General features: G+C 42.8%; 1 protein-coding gene across 1 annotated transcript in view; it reads right to left on the reverse strand.

Moving 5' to 3' along the window:
* COL5A2 (collagen type V alpha 2 chain) overlaps positions 1-18390 on the reverse strand; it is a 136197-nt gene that overhangs the window by 47774 nt on the left and 70033 nt on the right. Inside the window, exons 3-11 of the mRNA XM_059393025.1 lie at positions 17494-17507; positions 12947-12979; positions 11853-11885; positions 10835-10888; positions 5818-5928; positions 4219-4296; positions 2585-2629; positions 1564-1617; positions 1130-1183 (exon numbers count right to left, since the gene is read on the reverse strand). Coding sequence (XP_059249008.1) covers positions 1130-1183; positions 1564-1617; positions 2585-2629; positions 4219-4296; positions 5818-5928; positions 10835-10888; positions 11853-11885; positions 12947-12979; positions 17494-17507 — 476 coding nt within the window. The remainder of the gene's footprint in view (positions 1-1129; positions 1184-1563; positions 1618-2584; positions 2630-4218; positions 4297-5817; positions 5929-10834; positions 10889-11852; positions 11886-12946; positions 12980-17493; positions 17508-18390) is intronic.

An 18390-nucleotide genomic window follows, 5' to 3' on the forward strand; every position in this document is an offset into this window, starting at 1 on the left:
AGTCAACTGCACCTTCTGACACTAGGTGACCAGTCAACTGCACCTTCTGACACTAGGTGACCAGTCAACTGCACCTTCTGACACTAGGTGACCAGTCAACTGCAGACACAAGTCTTTTTTAGAAAGCCATGTCCCCTCACCCCCAAGATCAGAAGCTCATGCCCAGTGTTGTAGACAACGTGAGAGTGAAGCAGGCATTGTTTCTGGTGGGAATCTATTACAGCAAGTCAGGTGTGAGGGTTTCCTTAACTTACCCAGAAAAAGAAATTAATATAAGTTATACTCACCTGACCTAGATCACCATTTTACAAACATCAAAATTTACACCCTCATGAACACACAGGTACGTGCTATTAATTCTACATGAACGTGCGGCACTGAACTAAAACAGTTTCTTAGAACACATCTTGTCATTTCTTTTCTTGTGATAAAATAATTAAGAACTACTAGACATATTTTCTTTATGATGAAATTCAATGTAATCTGCTGAAATAAATCTCTTTGAAACACAAAGAGAAAATATTTACTTGGCTTAAGATCACACAGAAATTAATGGTTTATCCATGATTGTAACCTAAACTTTGGTACAACTAAGAAAAAAATCCAGAAAAACAAATCTGCTTTTGTATCCAGTTCTTCGATCACATGTTATTACTGTTAAAACCTGGAATTGAGTCTTAACTTTAAAAATCCAATGGAAGAAATGGCTTTTTCTGCACTAGAGAGCAGTATTGGTGCTATACTATTAATACATCAAAAATTTCCATTTGATGAAGACTTCATTACATCATACAGATGGTTTGCCATTAGAGCCCGGTACTTTTTTTTAAGTTCACTTAGAGGTTCCATCAACTAAATCGACAACGATTCTAGTATCTTGCGGAGAAACCACAATGGCGACCGGAGAACGCAAGGAAGGAGCTGGAACCTAAAATACGACATCAGCAAAATCAAGAGCACTTTCAGATTTTCGTATGACTGCTCTGAGTTCTCCAGTTTTGCATGTGTCTAATGAAAGCTGAAAGCAAGGGAAATACATTGGGAGTCAATAAATAATATCCATGTGAACACCGTCACTCCTTCTTAACCTCTTCAAAATTTCAAAGTGTGAGGAAGGCAGGAAGCTTACATCTTCCCCAGGTTTTCCAGGAGGGCCCTCTGGTCCGCGTGCTCCTATCGGACCCTAACAACAAAGCAAAACAACAAAAAAGAATATTTACTTATATTTGCCCATGCCTACAAATGATGTAATTAAAATATTCTCGAGACAAGTATCAGAGAAACTAGCTTTATCTGTATTCTGAATTTTACGTTGCATGCCTCAGATTATGTGCTCCAAGGAAAAAAGTTAATTTCATAAGAGCAAATATCTTGGTATGGTCTGCTAACCGTATTCAAGGCCTCTGAATTTAAATACTCTCCCTCAGAAGCACAACACAGGCCTCCCAAACTGGCCTCCAACTTCTTGCTACATTAAGACAGAGCTGACAAAACAAACAGCTCAGACACCGTCACGATGCCGGACCCGTCTTTAACCGGGTCCCCGTGCTTCTTGGCATTTACCATGGGTCCAGGTTCACCAGGCTCGCCGGGAGGTCCTGTAGGCCCAACGCCGCCCTAAAATGGAGAACAAATGATGCAAGTAAATATAATTATTTGTAAATTACATCTGTAAACCAAAGAAAAGCAGAACACGACATTATGTATTCCTGCAGGGTAGTGCAGTCGCTTAGACTGCAAGTCTCCACCACTTTCCAGCTCTGCGACTTCGAGGGAGTCACGCAATCTCTCTAAACCTCCATTTCCTAATCGTGAATTGAGAACAATAACGCTACCGATTTCACTGGGCTGTCATCGGTCTCTTGAGAACCAGCGCACATTTAGAACCCAGAACAGTGCGGGCGCGTAGTGAGCGTCCCATCGGTGGCAGTGACCATCAGGATCGTGACCATCGTCTTCCTCAGTCATACAGAATGGCCAAAGTCAGACTCCACACATGATGATGACAATGTAAAATCTTTGGCAGAGCTAAGAATTCTTTTTTTTTCCCTTTCCTTTGAAAAATTATTTTGAACTGCTCGTCAAATCACTACAAAATTTAAAATAGCGCTACACTAATTTATTGGTATTCGATAGACTATAGAAAGAAAGGACAGTATTACATCCTTTTTAAGATGCCCCCATGGAGTGATTACCTTGACTGTGGTTTCTAGTACCACGTGGTGGTGGCCTTTAATGATTTGCTTTCACAACGTCCTAGTTAGCACATAACCAATTAGGAGCACATTCATTACGACATGAGATCATGATCTGTTATTTCAGAAGCAAAGGCATATAAAAATCCTTTGTGTTAGAGGCCAGTCGCATAGAGAAACCAGATGATAGAACTTGAGCCCCATGAAGAAACTTTGAAAAACAAGCCGTATACGTTTCTGAGTAGAAGTTAATGGAGCACAGCCTGTTCCAAGTGAGCACTGCGGCATGGAATCTAGAGGCCGGCCAAGAGCCCTCATGTCACAGAGACCTTCCTTGTACTTTTTTTTTATTTTGCCATAGTAGGAAGTTTAATTATAAAAAGACTTACTTGCTGCCCTTGTAAGCCTTGAGGTCCTCTTGGACCGACAGGACCCTTAAAAACAAATGAGAAGAAAAGTTCCATAGTGTTCATGACAGTTGGGTCAAACATTTCAAAAATGTTGAATCAGGCTTAGAATCTGGAAAAGTGAAGCTTTGACAGTGAAAGATGATGACATGCTCCATTTGTCCTCATCTGGAACGCAGCTGAGTTCAAGGAGATTGAAGTTTGGGCAACATTTGGGATGATTTTATACATACTTTCACTCTCATAAAGAGAAAGAGGAATATGCCTGTGTCCGTCAGTGCCTTTGGGACAAGAGCGTTTGCGTGCTCAAGGGGTGGTTCTGTTAAACCAGAATATCCAACAAAAGAAAAATCTTGGCAGGGGAAAGTGATTCTCAAACTGTCTAGTGAGTTCTTCAGTCCCACAGCAGATCAACCCCTGTAACTTAAATGAGCGCACTAAATTAAACACTTAGGAAGCGATCAGTGATATGGACTAGATTATGTTAAATGTAAACTTATCTATGGCACTGAGATTTCTTGATTATTCCTTCTTTCATAGCACACATTTAAAGTATCCACATAGGCTTTCCCCATCTAAGTAAGAAATGATTACACTGGGGCAGGAAAAAGGGAAGAAAAAGAAAACGCCTTTTTAAAAACTGTATTAACCGTAGAGCCATAAAATCTTTGAAATGACAGAAAAAGGGAAACAAATTAAATCAAAATTTGGTTCGTTCTTATGGCAAAAATTTAAATTTTTATTTTGAATTAAATTTTTATTTTGAATTGATTGGGGTTTTAGCTAGGAAGAAAACAAAAGTGCCCTGTAAAAGAATAAACGTGTATGCAATTTGAACTTCAAATGGATAAAAACACATACATTTCAGAAACATATCCCCAGGTAACCCTTGAAAGAGCCACACTGCTAGTAGGCAGACAATGTTCAAGGACGGGTGACAGGGGTGGTTACGTACGTGGTTTAACTTTACACTTGCTATTGCCTGAAATCCCATTAGCCTGGGATGCCTTTGAACTATGTCATCAGCAAAAAGCATGGGAGCCTTGGTCGTATGATCGTTGATGTGTTCCGTGAGAATGTGTTCTACAAAGACCCAGGTCAACGCACTTGCCCAGAGGAAATGGGCCCCTTCTTGGCAGTTGAAGAAAATGCAGAAGATGATGGCAGGGCTACTAGGCCCAGTCGGGAGCTTTATGGGACTTGGCATAGGCAGTTAGAGGATATTAAGCAGGAAATAATGAAAATTAAAATGGCAAAATTTCCCATGTCAAAGTTTTGCCAAATCACTGCTTCTAACAACACCATAAAAAGCACGGGTTTTGTGGTGGCGGTGGTTATAGGTTTTAAAATTCTTTATTTTCTTCAAATATTAAATGAAACATACAGGCAACCCTTTTTTAAAATCAACAAGTTCTTCGCACATCTGTGAAGGGAACACCCCTGGGCTGCTAGCTGGTACAATTTATTTATTTATTGATAAATAAGTTGAATGAGTTAATGGATGGACGGGTGTGTTCTAGAAGATTCATGTTACTTCTTAACCAGCTAATTCAAACCTTGCTTTACGTAATGTTATTTCCACAAGAACTTGGATTATCAGTCGAATCTCTACTTACCACAGAGCCAGGCATGAGTCCCACTTGACTCCCCAGTCCGGACTTCTCGTCTAAGCCGGCCATCTGAGCTGAAAACGGCTACAAAAGCAATGTTTCGTGTTACTCCCACAGTGGAAGACAGAGAGCGAGAAGGTTTTAAACTGACAATTGCACCTTCTCCAGGATTCTCATAGAATGACTCTGCTGAGAACCGTTTTGCACTCTGGCTTTAAAGTGCAGAAAGAGATTCGTGTTCTTCCTCGCTTCCTCGAACATTGATCGAACAATGTTCCTCAGAGTCTATCACAGCGAAGCTCCTTCAGAGCCACCCGCTCGGGGCCGGGCGCGTCCCGCTCGGTAGACGCAGGCCCGGCCCGCCCGTCTGGCCCACGTCCGCCTTCAGTCTGCGCACCTGACGTCCTTCCACGGCTGAGCGAAGCCCGACAGAGGCTTTCCGAGCCTTTCTCCTGGAGATCACGGTTTCCATTCCAGGCTGTTTCACTCAGATCGAATTCTTGTTCCTTCGCTCATGACCAGCAAACTTTAACCGTATTCATACAAGTTGATAAAGATTTTATGACCCTTTTGATGACTTTCTGGCTGTTCTAAGAATTGGCAACATTTTATCTTTTCTTTCACCTCACAAAAACTCTGGCCACACAACTGACCCAAACTGGCCATATGTATGCCAGGAGTTCGATGAATTTCCAGATTTTAGTGGGGGAAATGTGCATATTGTTTTAAAAATATAAGTTGGCAATTCCTTCTGTAATCAGTTGAGAAGCAACAGTATAAATTATGATAAAACAAAAATCTTATGTCAGGCTCCAAATGTCCTGTAGTCTCACTATGTCTCTTCCACACCCCCTCTCTGCCACGATGAGTTCAGGGAGGCAAACACAGGAAGACATTTTGTTTTATTTTGTTCTGGCGAGAAACTGAACTTGGGAGATCATGAAGTAGCATTTTCGTGTCCACTGGGGGCTGCCCCCGACCATCCATCGTACTGGAAGTGTCGTCCCCCTCCTGGGAAGCGCAGGACCCAGACCGGAGCGTTCTGAGTCCAGAGAACAGCAGAAGGAGGAAGATGTTGCTCTTCAGTTCACACCAGGGAGCGTGTCCGTGGCCCTTCGGAACCGACGAGCGGACGTGGGAAGCACAAGGACTGTGGCATGGCATGTGAGGGAGGCCGTCTGGGGCCGCACGACGGTCCCTGCGCAGTCCCTGGTCTTCTGGTGGCTGTGGGGCGGCCCCGCACTCGTTCACCTGCTGTCACCGCCAGAGGCCAACGTCCGCACTAGGACAACTTGAAGTCACAATAAGTCAGAAACTTGGGTGGGGGGGATGGGCGAAACAGGCACGAACCTCTGGTCATAAAATCGTAAGTCGCAGGGACGAGAAGTGTGGCAGAGGGGACGGAATTCCAACACCGTGACCGCGCCATGTGGGACAGATGCGACCACACGCCCGGCGCTGAGCATGAGGACGGTCGGGACTGTCCATCACTACCTTGTACACTCGGAACTACCGTGACATGGTAGTTAACGGTCCTTCAGAAATGACCATTTCAAAACTTGACATATGATCTAAGCAATACACCGAATAACGCATGGAACTCACCCGGCTCATGCCGTCCGGTCCTGGGTGGGACGGATGTCCCGGAGGCCCCGGGGCACCAGGTTGACCGGGAACACCTGGTTCTCCATCGATTCCCTGAGGACCGCGAGGACCCTGGGGGACAAGCCAGCGCCAATTAGAACACGTTGCCAGAGACGTACTCAGCAGAAAGCTAAAAGCACGGACTTCTTGAGGCAGCTGAAGTGCTCATTATTTTAAAAAGGAGTGGACTTAATGTACGGTTCCAATTCTGGGTCATTCTGGAGAAGGTGAAATCATGGAGGCAGTAAAAAGACGAGCAGTGGCCAGGGGTTGGGGTGGGCGTGGGGAGAGGAAAAGGCGAGCACAGAGGAGCTTTAGGTGAAAACTCTCTGTGTGATACTGTGAGCATCTGTGCCGGCACACGCGTCCAGGCCCACGGCGCGCGGCCCGCGGGAGCAAGTCTCACGTCCACGACGGATTCCGATGCGGGCGGCCGAGAGCGGGGAGGTGGGGAGGATGCGGATGGACCCGACGGGCCCGCACGACCTCTCGCCGCGCCCGCCTCTGCATTTTGATGTGAAATTCCAACCTCTCTACAAAAAATAAAGTCCTGCTTAAAAAAAAAAAAAAAAAAAAACCCACAGCGATCGGCCACCCACAGGAATCCGGCCAGCTGCGCCGATGCTGCTGACTCCGGACCGGCCACCGCCGCTCCGTCGGGCGCGGTACATGCGGGTGAACATTTGACTTTTGATGTATTAAATCCCCAGGAATGAGCCTTCTTGGGAAATTATAAAATGGTATTCCGTTCACCGGCATTCCAGAATAAACTTCCCTAGGTGGTTGGTTTTGTGGTGTTTACCCAAAATCTCTGCATTCACTTGTCCGTCTTAGATCACAGTGTGTGCCCGCACAACCTCCCACCCAAAAAACATCGGAAAGACCCTGGGCGGGGGTTTATGGGTTTCCACTTTCTCATGTTTTAACGTTTTGTACAGTTCTTGGCACACAGTCGACACAATGTATGTTATTATATTTTCACATTTCAGTCCTCTTTCTTCAAGTCTGGCCTACTTTATTTTCCTTCCCACCCCCAAAGGTCGAGCAGACCAGTGAGAAACGGAGGGAAAGGCCCAGTGCCCCAGCCAAGCCTAGTTCCCAGAGAAGCGACCACGTCTCCCTGCCAAGCTCCACCCAGCTCCAGCCGCATTCTGACGGCCCCTGGGTGGACAGCCACGTCCTCAGTTCTGGAAACGCTCCACCCCCGGCCTCATCACTCCCACGAGTCTTGTGAAGCATTTTCTGACTTTTTAACCCTCATGAGTCTTAGCAGACTTTCGCAGGAAAGAAGGGACCAAAGAACTCAAAAGTCAGTATGATTTTTATAATTAACAGTGCGGATCAAGAAAAATATGGTGAGTGAATTGGAGTTTATTAGAAGAAGCCGCTTCTCATGCCTGACCATGGGAATACCTCGGGGCTCACACGTCATCAGAATGTGAGCCGGGACCGCAGGAAGAAACACGCTGAGGTGGGAAAGGGGCAGTTTGCATGCTGGCTTTGGGGCAGTGGCAGAATAGCTGTTCAGTAATTAGTATATTCAAGCATTCAGACGGATTCACAGAGCTACGTTCACTTCTAGGAACGGAGGAATATAGGCGAACTTGTCTATTCAAATAGAAGGAGATAATCTGAAAAACTCACACTTAGAGACTCAATTCTTAGAGAATCATACTCCTCCTTTACCAAGTCAAACACTAACTGCTAAACCACCGTCAATTCACCGAACTGTTCTTACAGGCGAGAGGTGGGTTTTTGTCGCCGTGTGGGGTTCCTGGTCACAGGAATGGGAGCCGCACCAGCCGGAGGTTCCTACGGTCAACGGCGGCACCGAAACACCCGCCACCAGGTCTACTCAAGGAGGCTGGTGTGCAAAACTGTGTCTTGTTGAAATGTGAAGTTGCTAACTGACAACCAGATGTTATCGGACACAAAAAGTGAGCCACGACATCTCTGCTCCCAGGGGGATTTCTGAAGACAACACCAACAACCACATGTGGTGCCCATGAGAGCAGAGAGAAGTTTGGGTAATATTCGTCCTCAAAAGTCAAGTCCTTTCTGCATCGCTCTGCGATTAATTAAGTCCGCTCTGAGGACAGCTTCTCTGCCGACTCCACAAGCATTCTGCGCCTCCAAGGCCTCCCCTCTACGTCGACTACGGGACTGAATCTTATGCGAGCTGAGATTAAAATTAATAAAAATGTATGAAAAGTATCCAAAATCAAGTGAACACAACTAGAAGTGAAGGTCAGAAAAACAGTTGATGAGCAGTTTTACGGATAGACCCTGAAAACAAAAACTATAATTTGGGAACACATTAAAATGCGTATTTTCATATTTCCAAGTGAGCCGAATTATGTACATTTATACTGAGGTAAATATTCTCTGTTCTTCCGGCCCAACCCCCAGTCCCAGCACGGATCTCGGCCGCGGCCGCAGTGGGAAGTACTGACAGGCGGCCACGAGGTGGCGGCCTTTAAACGTCCACCAGCACAGAGGAGTGTTCACCACAGCACGAGCACGCACACACTCATGCACACGCAGACACACTCGTGCACACACCCACACCCCCACACCCCACACGCAGACGCAGACACAGACACGCCTGCACACACAGACGCACGCACACACACGCACACACACACGCACACACACACGCACACACACGTTAGAGTTGGTAGGATTGTCAGATGCACGTTTCCCATTTTGCGGATGAGGAGACAGACCCACAGGGGCTAAACGTCACGTGCGGTTAGAACTCGCGCGCCACCTCCGTCTGCTGGGGACTGCCGGTCTGTCACTGTGAAGTCACCAGGTGAACCTGGTTAAACCCAAGGACACACGAGACACAGCCCCAGGGGTCCTCGGCTGGGAACGGAGGCTTCGTGAGCGTGTCTACAGCAGTGGTTCTGTCCTGAGCACTTTTGCTCCCTCCCCCGGGGGGACACGGATGACATCAAGAGACATTCCAGTTACCACAAGAGATGGAGGAGCACAGGTGCCGCCACGGGCATCTAGTGGGTAGAAATCCGAAACGCTGCCAACCCTCCCACGACGTGGAGGAATTACGTGGCCCCCAACACCAACATGTAGCGCCTTTCCACGGTGGCTTCTGTGCCAACGCAAGCGGGGGGGAAACGCACTTAAGGGTGCAGCAGCGCCCCCCAATTTGCCCGCCACAGCCCTCGTCTGCTGAGCAGCTTCTCCGGGTGTTGGGACTGAGGCAAAGTACTCTGCCTGCGGGTACTTCGTGGCGTCACGCCAGGATCTTGCTGGCATGTTGGAACTGGCCATGTCCGAAGCGTTTACCCCAGGAAACTCAGCAGAAGTCCAGGCACGTCTTATTTATTTACTTTGTCGCGAGTCAGTTAAACACTTAGCATCACACCACTGCTTGTTAGGGTTAAGAGAGGAACAGATGTCCTGTTTGGGCATCTGTCAAGATTATTAATTCCAAATAAATAGCTACTCCTTTCTCACACACACACACACACACACACACACACACACACACCCGAGTCCTCCCTGAGTGTCTCATTGCTAACCGAGACAGGCAGTGGAGCGCATCACACACTATGTCAAGTGGAGAAGATGGGGTCCGAGCAGACTCGGGCGTCCTCACAAGGAATTCTGAAGGTCCGCCCGCCTTTCCGTAGTAACGCCCACCTAGACCTGGGCTCGCGTTATCAGTTACGAGGGCGCGAGTACACGGATGCACATCATTTCCCGCTCGGCCCCCTAGGCTTCCCGTAACGGAAATCGTCTCCTATCCGCTTCTGTCATTCTCGACCCTGGGCGGACATCTGCAGGGCCGCTGCCGGTGCTCCGGCTGCCGACGCTGGTGGGGCAGCTTCGTAGCACAGCAGTGAGGTCGTCAGAACACAGCCTTCCGACACACCTGGAGGACCGAGCCCCGTTTCCTGGGGGCACTGTCGTATCCCTAACTCCAGCCCCAGTCTGAAGAACGTACTGTCCTCACGCTCTACTTGCTCAGAGGGGCAGAAGCATAAAATAACATCAAAGTGGCACGAATTCCTAGCGACATTTTTCTTTATTTATAAATTCAAGGTTGTTTGTTGCTTCCTTGCAATTCCTTCCTGTCTATTTCTCCCACCTAAATATGGATAAACACGGGTTTGGAAGGTCGAAAATCTACAGAGTTAAACTTAGGAGCTACCATGAGAAGACTGAACAGCACACGTCTTTCTGATGAAAACATATGATGATAGCCGCAACAGAAAAATCAACGCACTCATTTAATGTATGAAAGACATCAGTTTCTAAGGGAAGATCTAAAAAGAAGACGTGCTCTCCTAGGACTTGGTAATAAGAAAAACACAACTGGCATGTATTTGATAATCTCCTCATGTTTTATCTCAAGGGTATAAAGTTGATCGTTTAAATTTAAAGGTGTTTCCTTTGTTCTGGTAATGGATTTGTTGATTTTTTAAAATGGTTCCTTTCAAGACTCTGTAACGTCTATGCAGTAAAAAAAAGGTAGAGGGTTTCTTGGGAAATCAATTGATTGCACAACTGTTTGAAAGAACGTTTCGTCCTCTGATAGTTTTTCCTTTTATCCAGTTCGGTTATTCCTGGAGCAACTACTGATCACAGAACTGGCTGTTTTATCTCAACCGTACGTTCTTGGCATTGTTCACTCGTGATTTACAACTGCTGAAAACATGAGGTATTCAGGATGTTTCCTTAGGTTCTACTATTAGTTTGACCTCCTGAAGAAGAAACACCATTTGAGTTACCTACAAAGGTAATAGGGCATCACTACATTATTACCATGTGACATTTCCTCTGAATCAGAAAAGACACACAATCACTTCATGACCTGACTTCTGCCCCGTCTGATAGAGCTGAGAGAGAAACAGTGCCACCAACTGTGTGCTGCGCCCAGGGAGTGTGGCTCGATGCGCTTGCTGGGTACCGGGCACAGCTCACAAAAGAGGCGGCTCTGCTGTCGACTTACAGGTCTTCCCTTTGGGCCTCTCTCTCCTCTTGGTCCTTGTGATCCTGGAGGTCCCTGAAACAGAAAATGAGGACTATGACTGCAAAACACACATACCTCACATGCCTTTGTTTTAAATGTCTAAGAAAACTGAAAAACAGAAATATCACTCTTCTAACTCGTCTTCAGTTGAAGACTCTAGAAAGTAAAGCCATGTGCCTACAAAAGCTCTGTGCACACAGATAGGCTGTTTATGTCAGCCACGAGGGTTAGAGGCCTGTAAAGAATTAAAGAATTAAGTGTATATCATAGCCTCGTGGGGCCCAGTGAGCCGAGTATATTACTTGCACGATAACAGCAAAACTTACAAGGTTCATTTATGCTGTCTTGTCCCAAGCAAGCCTTTGCCACGGACTGATGGCCACAAAAACTCACAGTTTGGATTTTTAGAACTACACAGATGTGCAAACCCCAAATTATCAGCGGTCTGAGGGAAGGTACGTGTGTGTTCTCCATCTAGTTACCTAGGAATGCTACCACTACTCCAAACCTGAAATCAGTAATCTTTCAGGCTAAATCAGTAATATGCTATTCTGATGTGTAATCTCTCAAATTCTATGGAAATACGCTTTAATTTCATTAACAGATGAAATTAACAGTTTGTTTCATTAAACAGATAAAGTAGTTTACCTTTAATCATTGTCAAACAATAGACCGGTGTGCCCTAATTTCCATGAGTAAAGCCAATCTAAAATTAATGATGTAACAACAGATCACTTTGCCTTTCACAGAACCAATAGTGGCACTAACCCAAAGGAATAATAGGGTTCACCAATTTCAGAATGAAATGATCTTTTATGCATCATTCACTGATGCGAAGGAACACTTAAACATGAAGATGTTTCAAAACCAAAGGTTTCAAGAAGCCAAGCCTCATGGTTTTACATTCTATTGTCTTGTGATGGGTTTAATATTCACAAAGATTTTCAGTATCTCTAAGAACTTAAGAGTCCCACCAAAGTTGGAAGAAAATACTTACTGCTGGTCCTGGACGCCCACGTATGCCTGTAACCTAAACGATAAACAAGATAATCTGTAAACAGGGAGTTTCAACAGAGTTTTAAAAAAATCAATAGTCAAACAAGTAAAAATAACGACAAAAATCCCAGTGAATTTTTTTAGAGCAAATGGAGGTTGTCAGTTGATGCCCATGTCCTCTTTGAGTACGCATTAGGACATTATCTAATTTAAACTCTAATACAGGGCAGGAGTATTTTACACTGCCTGAGAGCAACAGCACTGCAGACGAGAGGCCTGGGTTCAAATCCCAACTAACCTGACCCCTTCCCAGTGACATGACCTTGGACTTATCCTCTCTGTGCCTGATTTCCTCCTGTAAAATGGTGATGAGGATTCTAAAACTACCTCCCTAGCAGAGCTGTTGTGCAGACAAATAAATACTTCTAAAGCTCTTAAAACAGCCCCCAAGACATAGTAAGTACGTGTAAGAGTTTTTAAATGAAAGACAACAAATGAATGATTTACTTTTTAGGTAATCTTTATTAAAAACAGGCCATTTTCAAGGCAAAGCAAACTGCAAACGCTGTCGAATAAATCAACATGCACTGACAGAGTGATGGCAACTCCTTTGAAATCATGAGCCTGGCGGCTAAAGGGTTTTCATCCTACTTAAAATACACTTTTTGATCATGCACAAGTCTAGGTAAATCTTAGGAATTCTTACAAAATATGGAATGTCAATCAGGATACTGACAAGACATGTTTTCAGAAATGTGGACCATTAAATCCTGCCTTCTGCGTGGATTACATGGCTATTTATGCTGTAAAAGATATACATCTCAACTACCGTTTTACATCCATATATAATGTGCTTAACTTTGTAAAACCCTGATGTCCACTTTCAGTCATGGGACAAGAAAAGTCAGGAATATTGTGATAAACAAACATTAAATGTTGTATTAAAGAATCATCTCTTTTGGTTTGTTTGTCTTATACTAAAACTTGGTTAAAAATAACTGATTTCCTTTTCTATGAGAGTAGGTATGTAAGCACTAATATACGCTACACTAGAAGTTTGTCAAAGATACGAGGAAAAATAACACATATACTTACAACAGGCACCAATCCTGGTTCTCCTTTTTGTCCCTGTGAAGCAAAAAGATGTTCGATTATCAAAATACCCAATCATATCTTACTAGAATATTCCATATAAACACTGGGAATTTCAATGTAGGAAAAGTAAAAAGTGGGCGCCTGGGTGACTCAGGTGGCTAAGGATCTGTATTCCGCTCAGGCCATGATCTTGAGGTCCCGGAATCGAGCCCCAGGTCCGGCTCCCTGGTCAGCAGGGGATCTGCTTTCCCGTTCTCTGCCCCTGCTCCTGCTCTCCCTCTCACTCACACACTTTCTGTCTCAAATAAATAAATAAAATCCTCTTTAAAAAATGTAAAGCGAGAAGGAAATGATAAAAGAAACAGTATTTGCAGTAGTCAGCATTATTGATGAAAAAGAAAGACATCTGAAAGACACAAAAATATCAACCAGTGTTTGAAAAGCATAAAGTTATTTCACTTTAGTTTTTACAGTGAACAAACCTAATGTATTGACTAGACCAGAAGATACTTGTCCTGAAATCTCTAAAGTCAAAGCACTGTAGGAAAACTGCCCAAAGACTGAAAACTCAAAAGGCAACCCAACATTTGGATATGTCTGAATTTTCACCATACTATATGCCACCTAGATTTTAGTGACTACGATGGCATTTCTAAAACTCTTGCCACCCTTTCTAAAACTCATGGAGGAATCTGAGAAGTTACAGGAGATAAATGTGCTCATCCTCAGAAAGAAAGGGAAGAAGGAAGGAAGGGAGGTGAGCAGGAAGGAGATAGTGATGTTGGTTAGTCGATTCCCAATATCTGATGAAAATCTACAAAAAACATGAACTGAATAGGAAAATAAAAATAACACAGTAAACAACTATAACTTAAGGGAAGTAACACCAGGCAGTTGAATTGGCTTTTCTAATAGATGCAGCAAATATAAGACATGTACACGACATTCTTAGAACTTCGGTTTCTTAAAAATTGTATCCTCATAGCATGATTTCAGGTACATAGATCAAATACTATTGGATGAATTGTACCTTAGATTCCTCTATTTTACCATATATTTACTTGTATTATTTATTTTGGAGTTTGCCTCCCAAGAGATGTTGGTCTCCCCAAGGTCATGATCAATCTACTTTATATCCTCAGTCTGACACTCAGAAATCCTCAATAAATTCTTGAACGTATTAATTTCCACTAACATAGTATGAAATAATGCTTTGTACTGGGCCAGTGCAGACTACGCATACCTTAAGGATTGTATCCGAAATGTAGAAAAAGTAATGAATTCTATTTTATTTAATTTCTCTTTTCACATATATTGCTCTGATTTATTGATATGATTTATCTGATTATAAAAATAATGTGGGTTAAAAATAAATAAATAAATAAATAAATAAAAATAATGTGGGTTAATAGGGAATTCTAAAAATAGAGGAACTAAATATCATGCTCAACACTCAGGAGACAACTTCTTTCAACATTCTTGTATTCTCAGTTTTCCGTGACGTACCTGAACTTGGTTCACCTCCTCAGGGCCTCAGCATTTGACTCTTTGATTACAGTTTCATTTTTACAATTAAAAATAACACTATGGGGGCACCTGGGTGGCTCAGTGGTTAAGCCTCTGCCTTCGGCTCAGGTCATGGTCCCAGGGTCCTGGGATCGAGCCCCGAGTCGGGCTCTCTGCTCCTCGGGGAGCCTGCTTCCTCCTCTCTCTCTGCCTACCTCTCTGCCTACTTGTGGTCTCTGCCTGTCAAATAAATAAATAAATCTTTAAAAAAAAAATAAACAAATAACACTACGATGAGTATCTTTGTTCATAAACATCTGTGTAGTGTCTCAAGTTGATATCTTAAGATGATCTCTAGAAATTAAAGTTGTGTGTTAAAGATCATACAAATATTTCAAGCTCTTGATCTAGATCACCTAAACATACTCCGGAAAGGTACGATTTAATTATATCCTTCCAGTTGTACTTCACATCTGACAAAATCTTGTAAAGTTAAATTTAAAATTTTTTTTTATAATCTTCATAGTCTTAATAAGGGATTTGATGGCAGAACCATACCCTGACTACCCCTGCTGATTCCAATGCTCAGGTTAGAGTTCAGCAGTGGGAAATGGCTCTCCCAAGCAGGAGGGAGTACTGCCTGAGTAGATTCAAGAGTCTAAAGGACACGAAGAGAAAGGCTAGAAGAAAGGGATCCCCAACCATGGGCAGCAAAACAGGGCAGGCTTACTTCTGCATTTCCAAGTCTTCTAACTTCTACCTGGGGTCTTCCTATTTTTACATAACCAGAAAGTAATAAAAATTAGCCTCTTTAGAGCTGTAAGAGCTTTCCTTGAGATGTTTGAAAGAATTTGAATTGTTTAGAAAGGGTAGAGAAATCCGTGCCCAATGTCTAAAGGACCTTATGAGAATAATGCTGAAAATAGTGTTCCTTTCTAGAACAAATCTAGAAAAACAAGTCAAAAGCGAAGAGAAATTATTTCAGCCAAAGGCAAACAGAGAAAAGTGGAATAGTTTGCTAAGAATGGTTGGAAAATCTCCATTTCAAGAGACCAGCAATTAAAATGCAGCCCTCGCTCTTCCTCTGTGTTGAGGAGAATGGAACTCATGGATACCTTTCTCAGCTAAATTGGGAGGCTTCAGTTATCTTATTATGAACTTTCTGTTGTTCCACAATACTTGATATGGGATTAAGTGCTCCATTTCTAGGTTCTGATAATACATTTTTCTAATGATTCAATAATGATTCTTATTTTGGAAATAAGCCACAAATGTAAGCATTAATTGCTTTTTTAAATATGGGCTTTGAATAAGTTAATTTACATGGAATGATCATTTGTCTAAGGTTTTCCTAAATTTGATTTTCATACCCACTGGTAAATTTAACATTCAAATACTCAGAACTGGGTGAGAATTACAGCTTCATTTTGCTTCTTGCCTGTTACTCACCACTTAATGCCACATGGACATGCCTCCCCACTCTTGCAGGATGGCGTTACCATGGAGACCATCCGAGTGTTTTCCCACCATTGCATCATCTGTAACATTGGCCTCATTCAGAGATATGACAAAGGCTCAGTACTTATTTGGGAGTTAACGAGAATGAACGAATGAATGAATGATAAGTAAGATTAATATATGAAAGAAGCGCAAAACTTCTTATTACATTGCTCTGCTCTGACAGTTCTGATGGCACCTGATAATAATCGACGGTCATGATGGTCAGCACATAACGAGGACGTGGTAAACCGGCAGCGGCTTCGAGTGTCCCCTCCCAGCTACACTGCCTTTGGGAAATCTCCGATTTAATTTCAGATGTAAATTAAATGTGAGCTGGTATTTGTAGATCTGCTCCTTTGACATATATTCAAATCTAAATGACTTCGTTGATATTTATTCCCAGTAAGACACTTTATTTCCCTTTTAATTAAAAAGTGCAGGATAGCATCACTTGATAGCATCGCTTTCACCGACCATGAATGTATAGCATTGCTTTATCTGAGTATCTGATTTTCACCTTACTGAAGCTCCACGATATGTAAAAGTAAAGGCAGTTTAAAGTTTTTGGTGATCTGCCTGGTATTTGCTGTGAAACTCAGGATCACTGCCCATGTCCATTCCTGATCCCTGACAAGACTGAAACAAAGGCCACCATTTTCAAATTAACTGGAAAACTGAACCAGTTTCAAGGGAATGGAACCCTCTCCACTCAGGGGATGATCCACATCCAGAAGACAAGTGGCTGAAGTGGCCAGCTCTATCTAGGGTCAAGGCTAAACTATACCATTGTCCTCTTGAGTGTAAGGATTGTTTCTGGGATTATGCTTTAGGCTCCTTGAACTGGGGGAAGGGGAGAGAAGAAAAGGTGATGTGTGTTTGGTCAAGTGCTCAATTACTTCTTTTAAGTGAATATTTACTTGTCCAACCAACAGAAGAGGGGCCACAACCCTACGGTAGGTACGACATCTCCCCCTTTCCTCCTTCCTTCCTTCAACGAAGCAGTTACTGAACTTCCAATGCGTGTAAGGTATATACTAAGCACAGTAATAAATACATGCAATTTGTTGTTCTTCTTCTTCTCTTTTTTTTTTTTTTTTTTTTTTTTTAAGAGAGGGAGGTGGGGAGGGTCAAAGGGTCAAAGGGAGAATCTTCAGCAGGTCCCACACCCAGCACGGAGCCTGACAGGGGCTCCATCTTATGGCCTTGAGGCCCCAACTTGAGCCTAAATCAGGAGTCGGTCACTTAACAGACTGAGCCACCAGACATCTCAATAAATGCAAGTAATTTGAAGGTTAATGTGGCATAGTCTCAATCCCTAAGGGGTTTATAACCTTCTAGAAGAAACATCTATCAACAAAGATTAACAAAGTGAATAAAATAGAAACAGCCGTAATCTACAAGTGAAGTATCTCATATATTCATATTTGGTAATTTGTACTTTACAAAAGGCTTTCAAATGCTGTAAAGCACACTCCCAAGTGGACAGTATTAGACTGAAGAAGACCCTTCACAAAAATGAAACTATGCAAAGCAAAACTTACCTTTCTTCCTCTACCTATAAAAAAAGAAGAAGAAATACATTAAACATGTTGATTTAAGGAGAAACAGCTATTGAGAATCTCTTATTATTTTCAGTAATAGGTTTTTGGGATGTCAGAATTTAACTTAAACAGGTTTCCCTACTACCAGTAGGCAGAACTCAAAAGTTGTTTGAGATCAATATTCCCATAATAGGCAAAGTAATACATCCTTTTGGAAAATTCTAACATTACTTAAATATTCCTCACACCATTCATATAACATTTAAAGCTCATTAAATGATAAAATTAACTATTATATAGTAATGAATTATCTTCAATCAATATTCTATTGTTTGGACCCTTTTTTTTTAGTAGGCTTCATTCATATGGCTAAAAGACCAAAATACATTAAAGATATACAATTATAGAGTAAAAAAATCTCCTTCCGTCCTGTCACTTTCCCCTACTGCCCAGATTTCAATGCCCCAGAGGGGCCCACTTTTACTGATTTTTCTATTACTAGCCCCTCTAACCAAAAATATAATGAGACATTCTATTTTTTAAAGCTGTCATTTGAATTAGTAGTGTCTTACAGTTTTTTCAGGTAGATCTGGTACATTTCATATCGTTTGTTCTTAGCCATGTTATCCTATCTGTTGCTATTACAAAGGAGGTATGTTTAATTCTCATTATTTATTCTATGGGGTGATTGTTGGTAAATAGCTAAGTCTATTAATTTGTAATTTTACACTGCATTGTTGTACAAAATTATTCTTTTAGTAGTTTTGTACTCCATTCCCTTTAAGTTTTATAAGAACACAATTATATTTCCTGCAACTAATCTTTTACCTCCTTCCTTCTAATTTCTAAACCTCTAATTTTTTCTCTTACCTAATTGTTTGTTCAAGTACATTCAAT

This window comes from Mustela nigripes, chromosome 3, assembly GCF_022355385.1.
Source record: "Mustela nigripes isolate SB6536 chromosome 3, MUSNIG.SB6536, whole genome shotgun sequence".
NCBI classification, from domain to species: Eukaryota; Metazoa; Chordata; class Mammalia; order Carnivora; family Mustelidae; genus Mustela; species Mustela nigripes.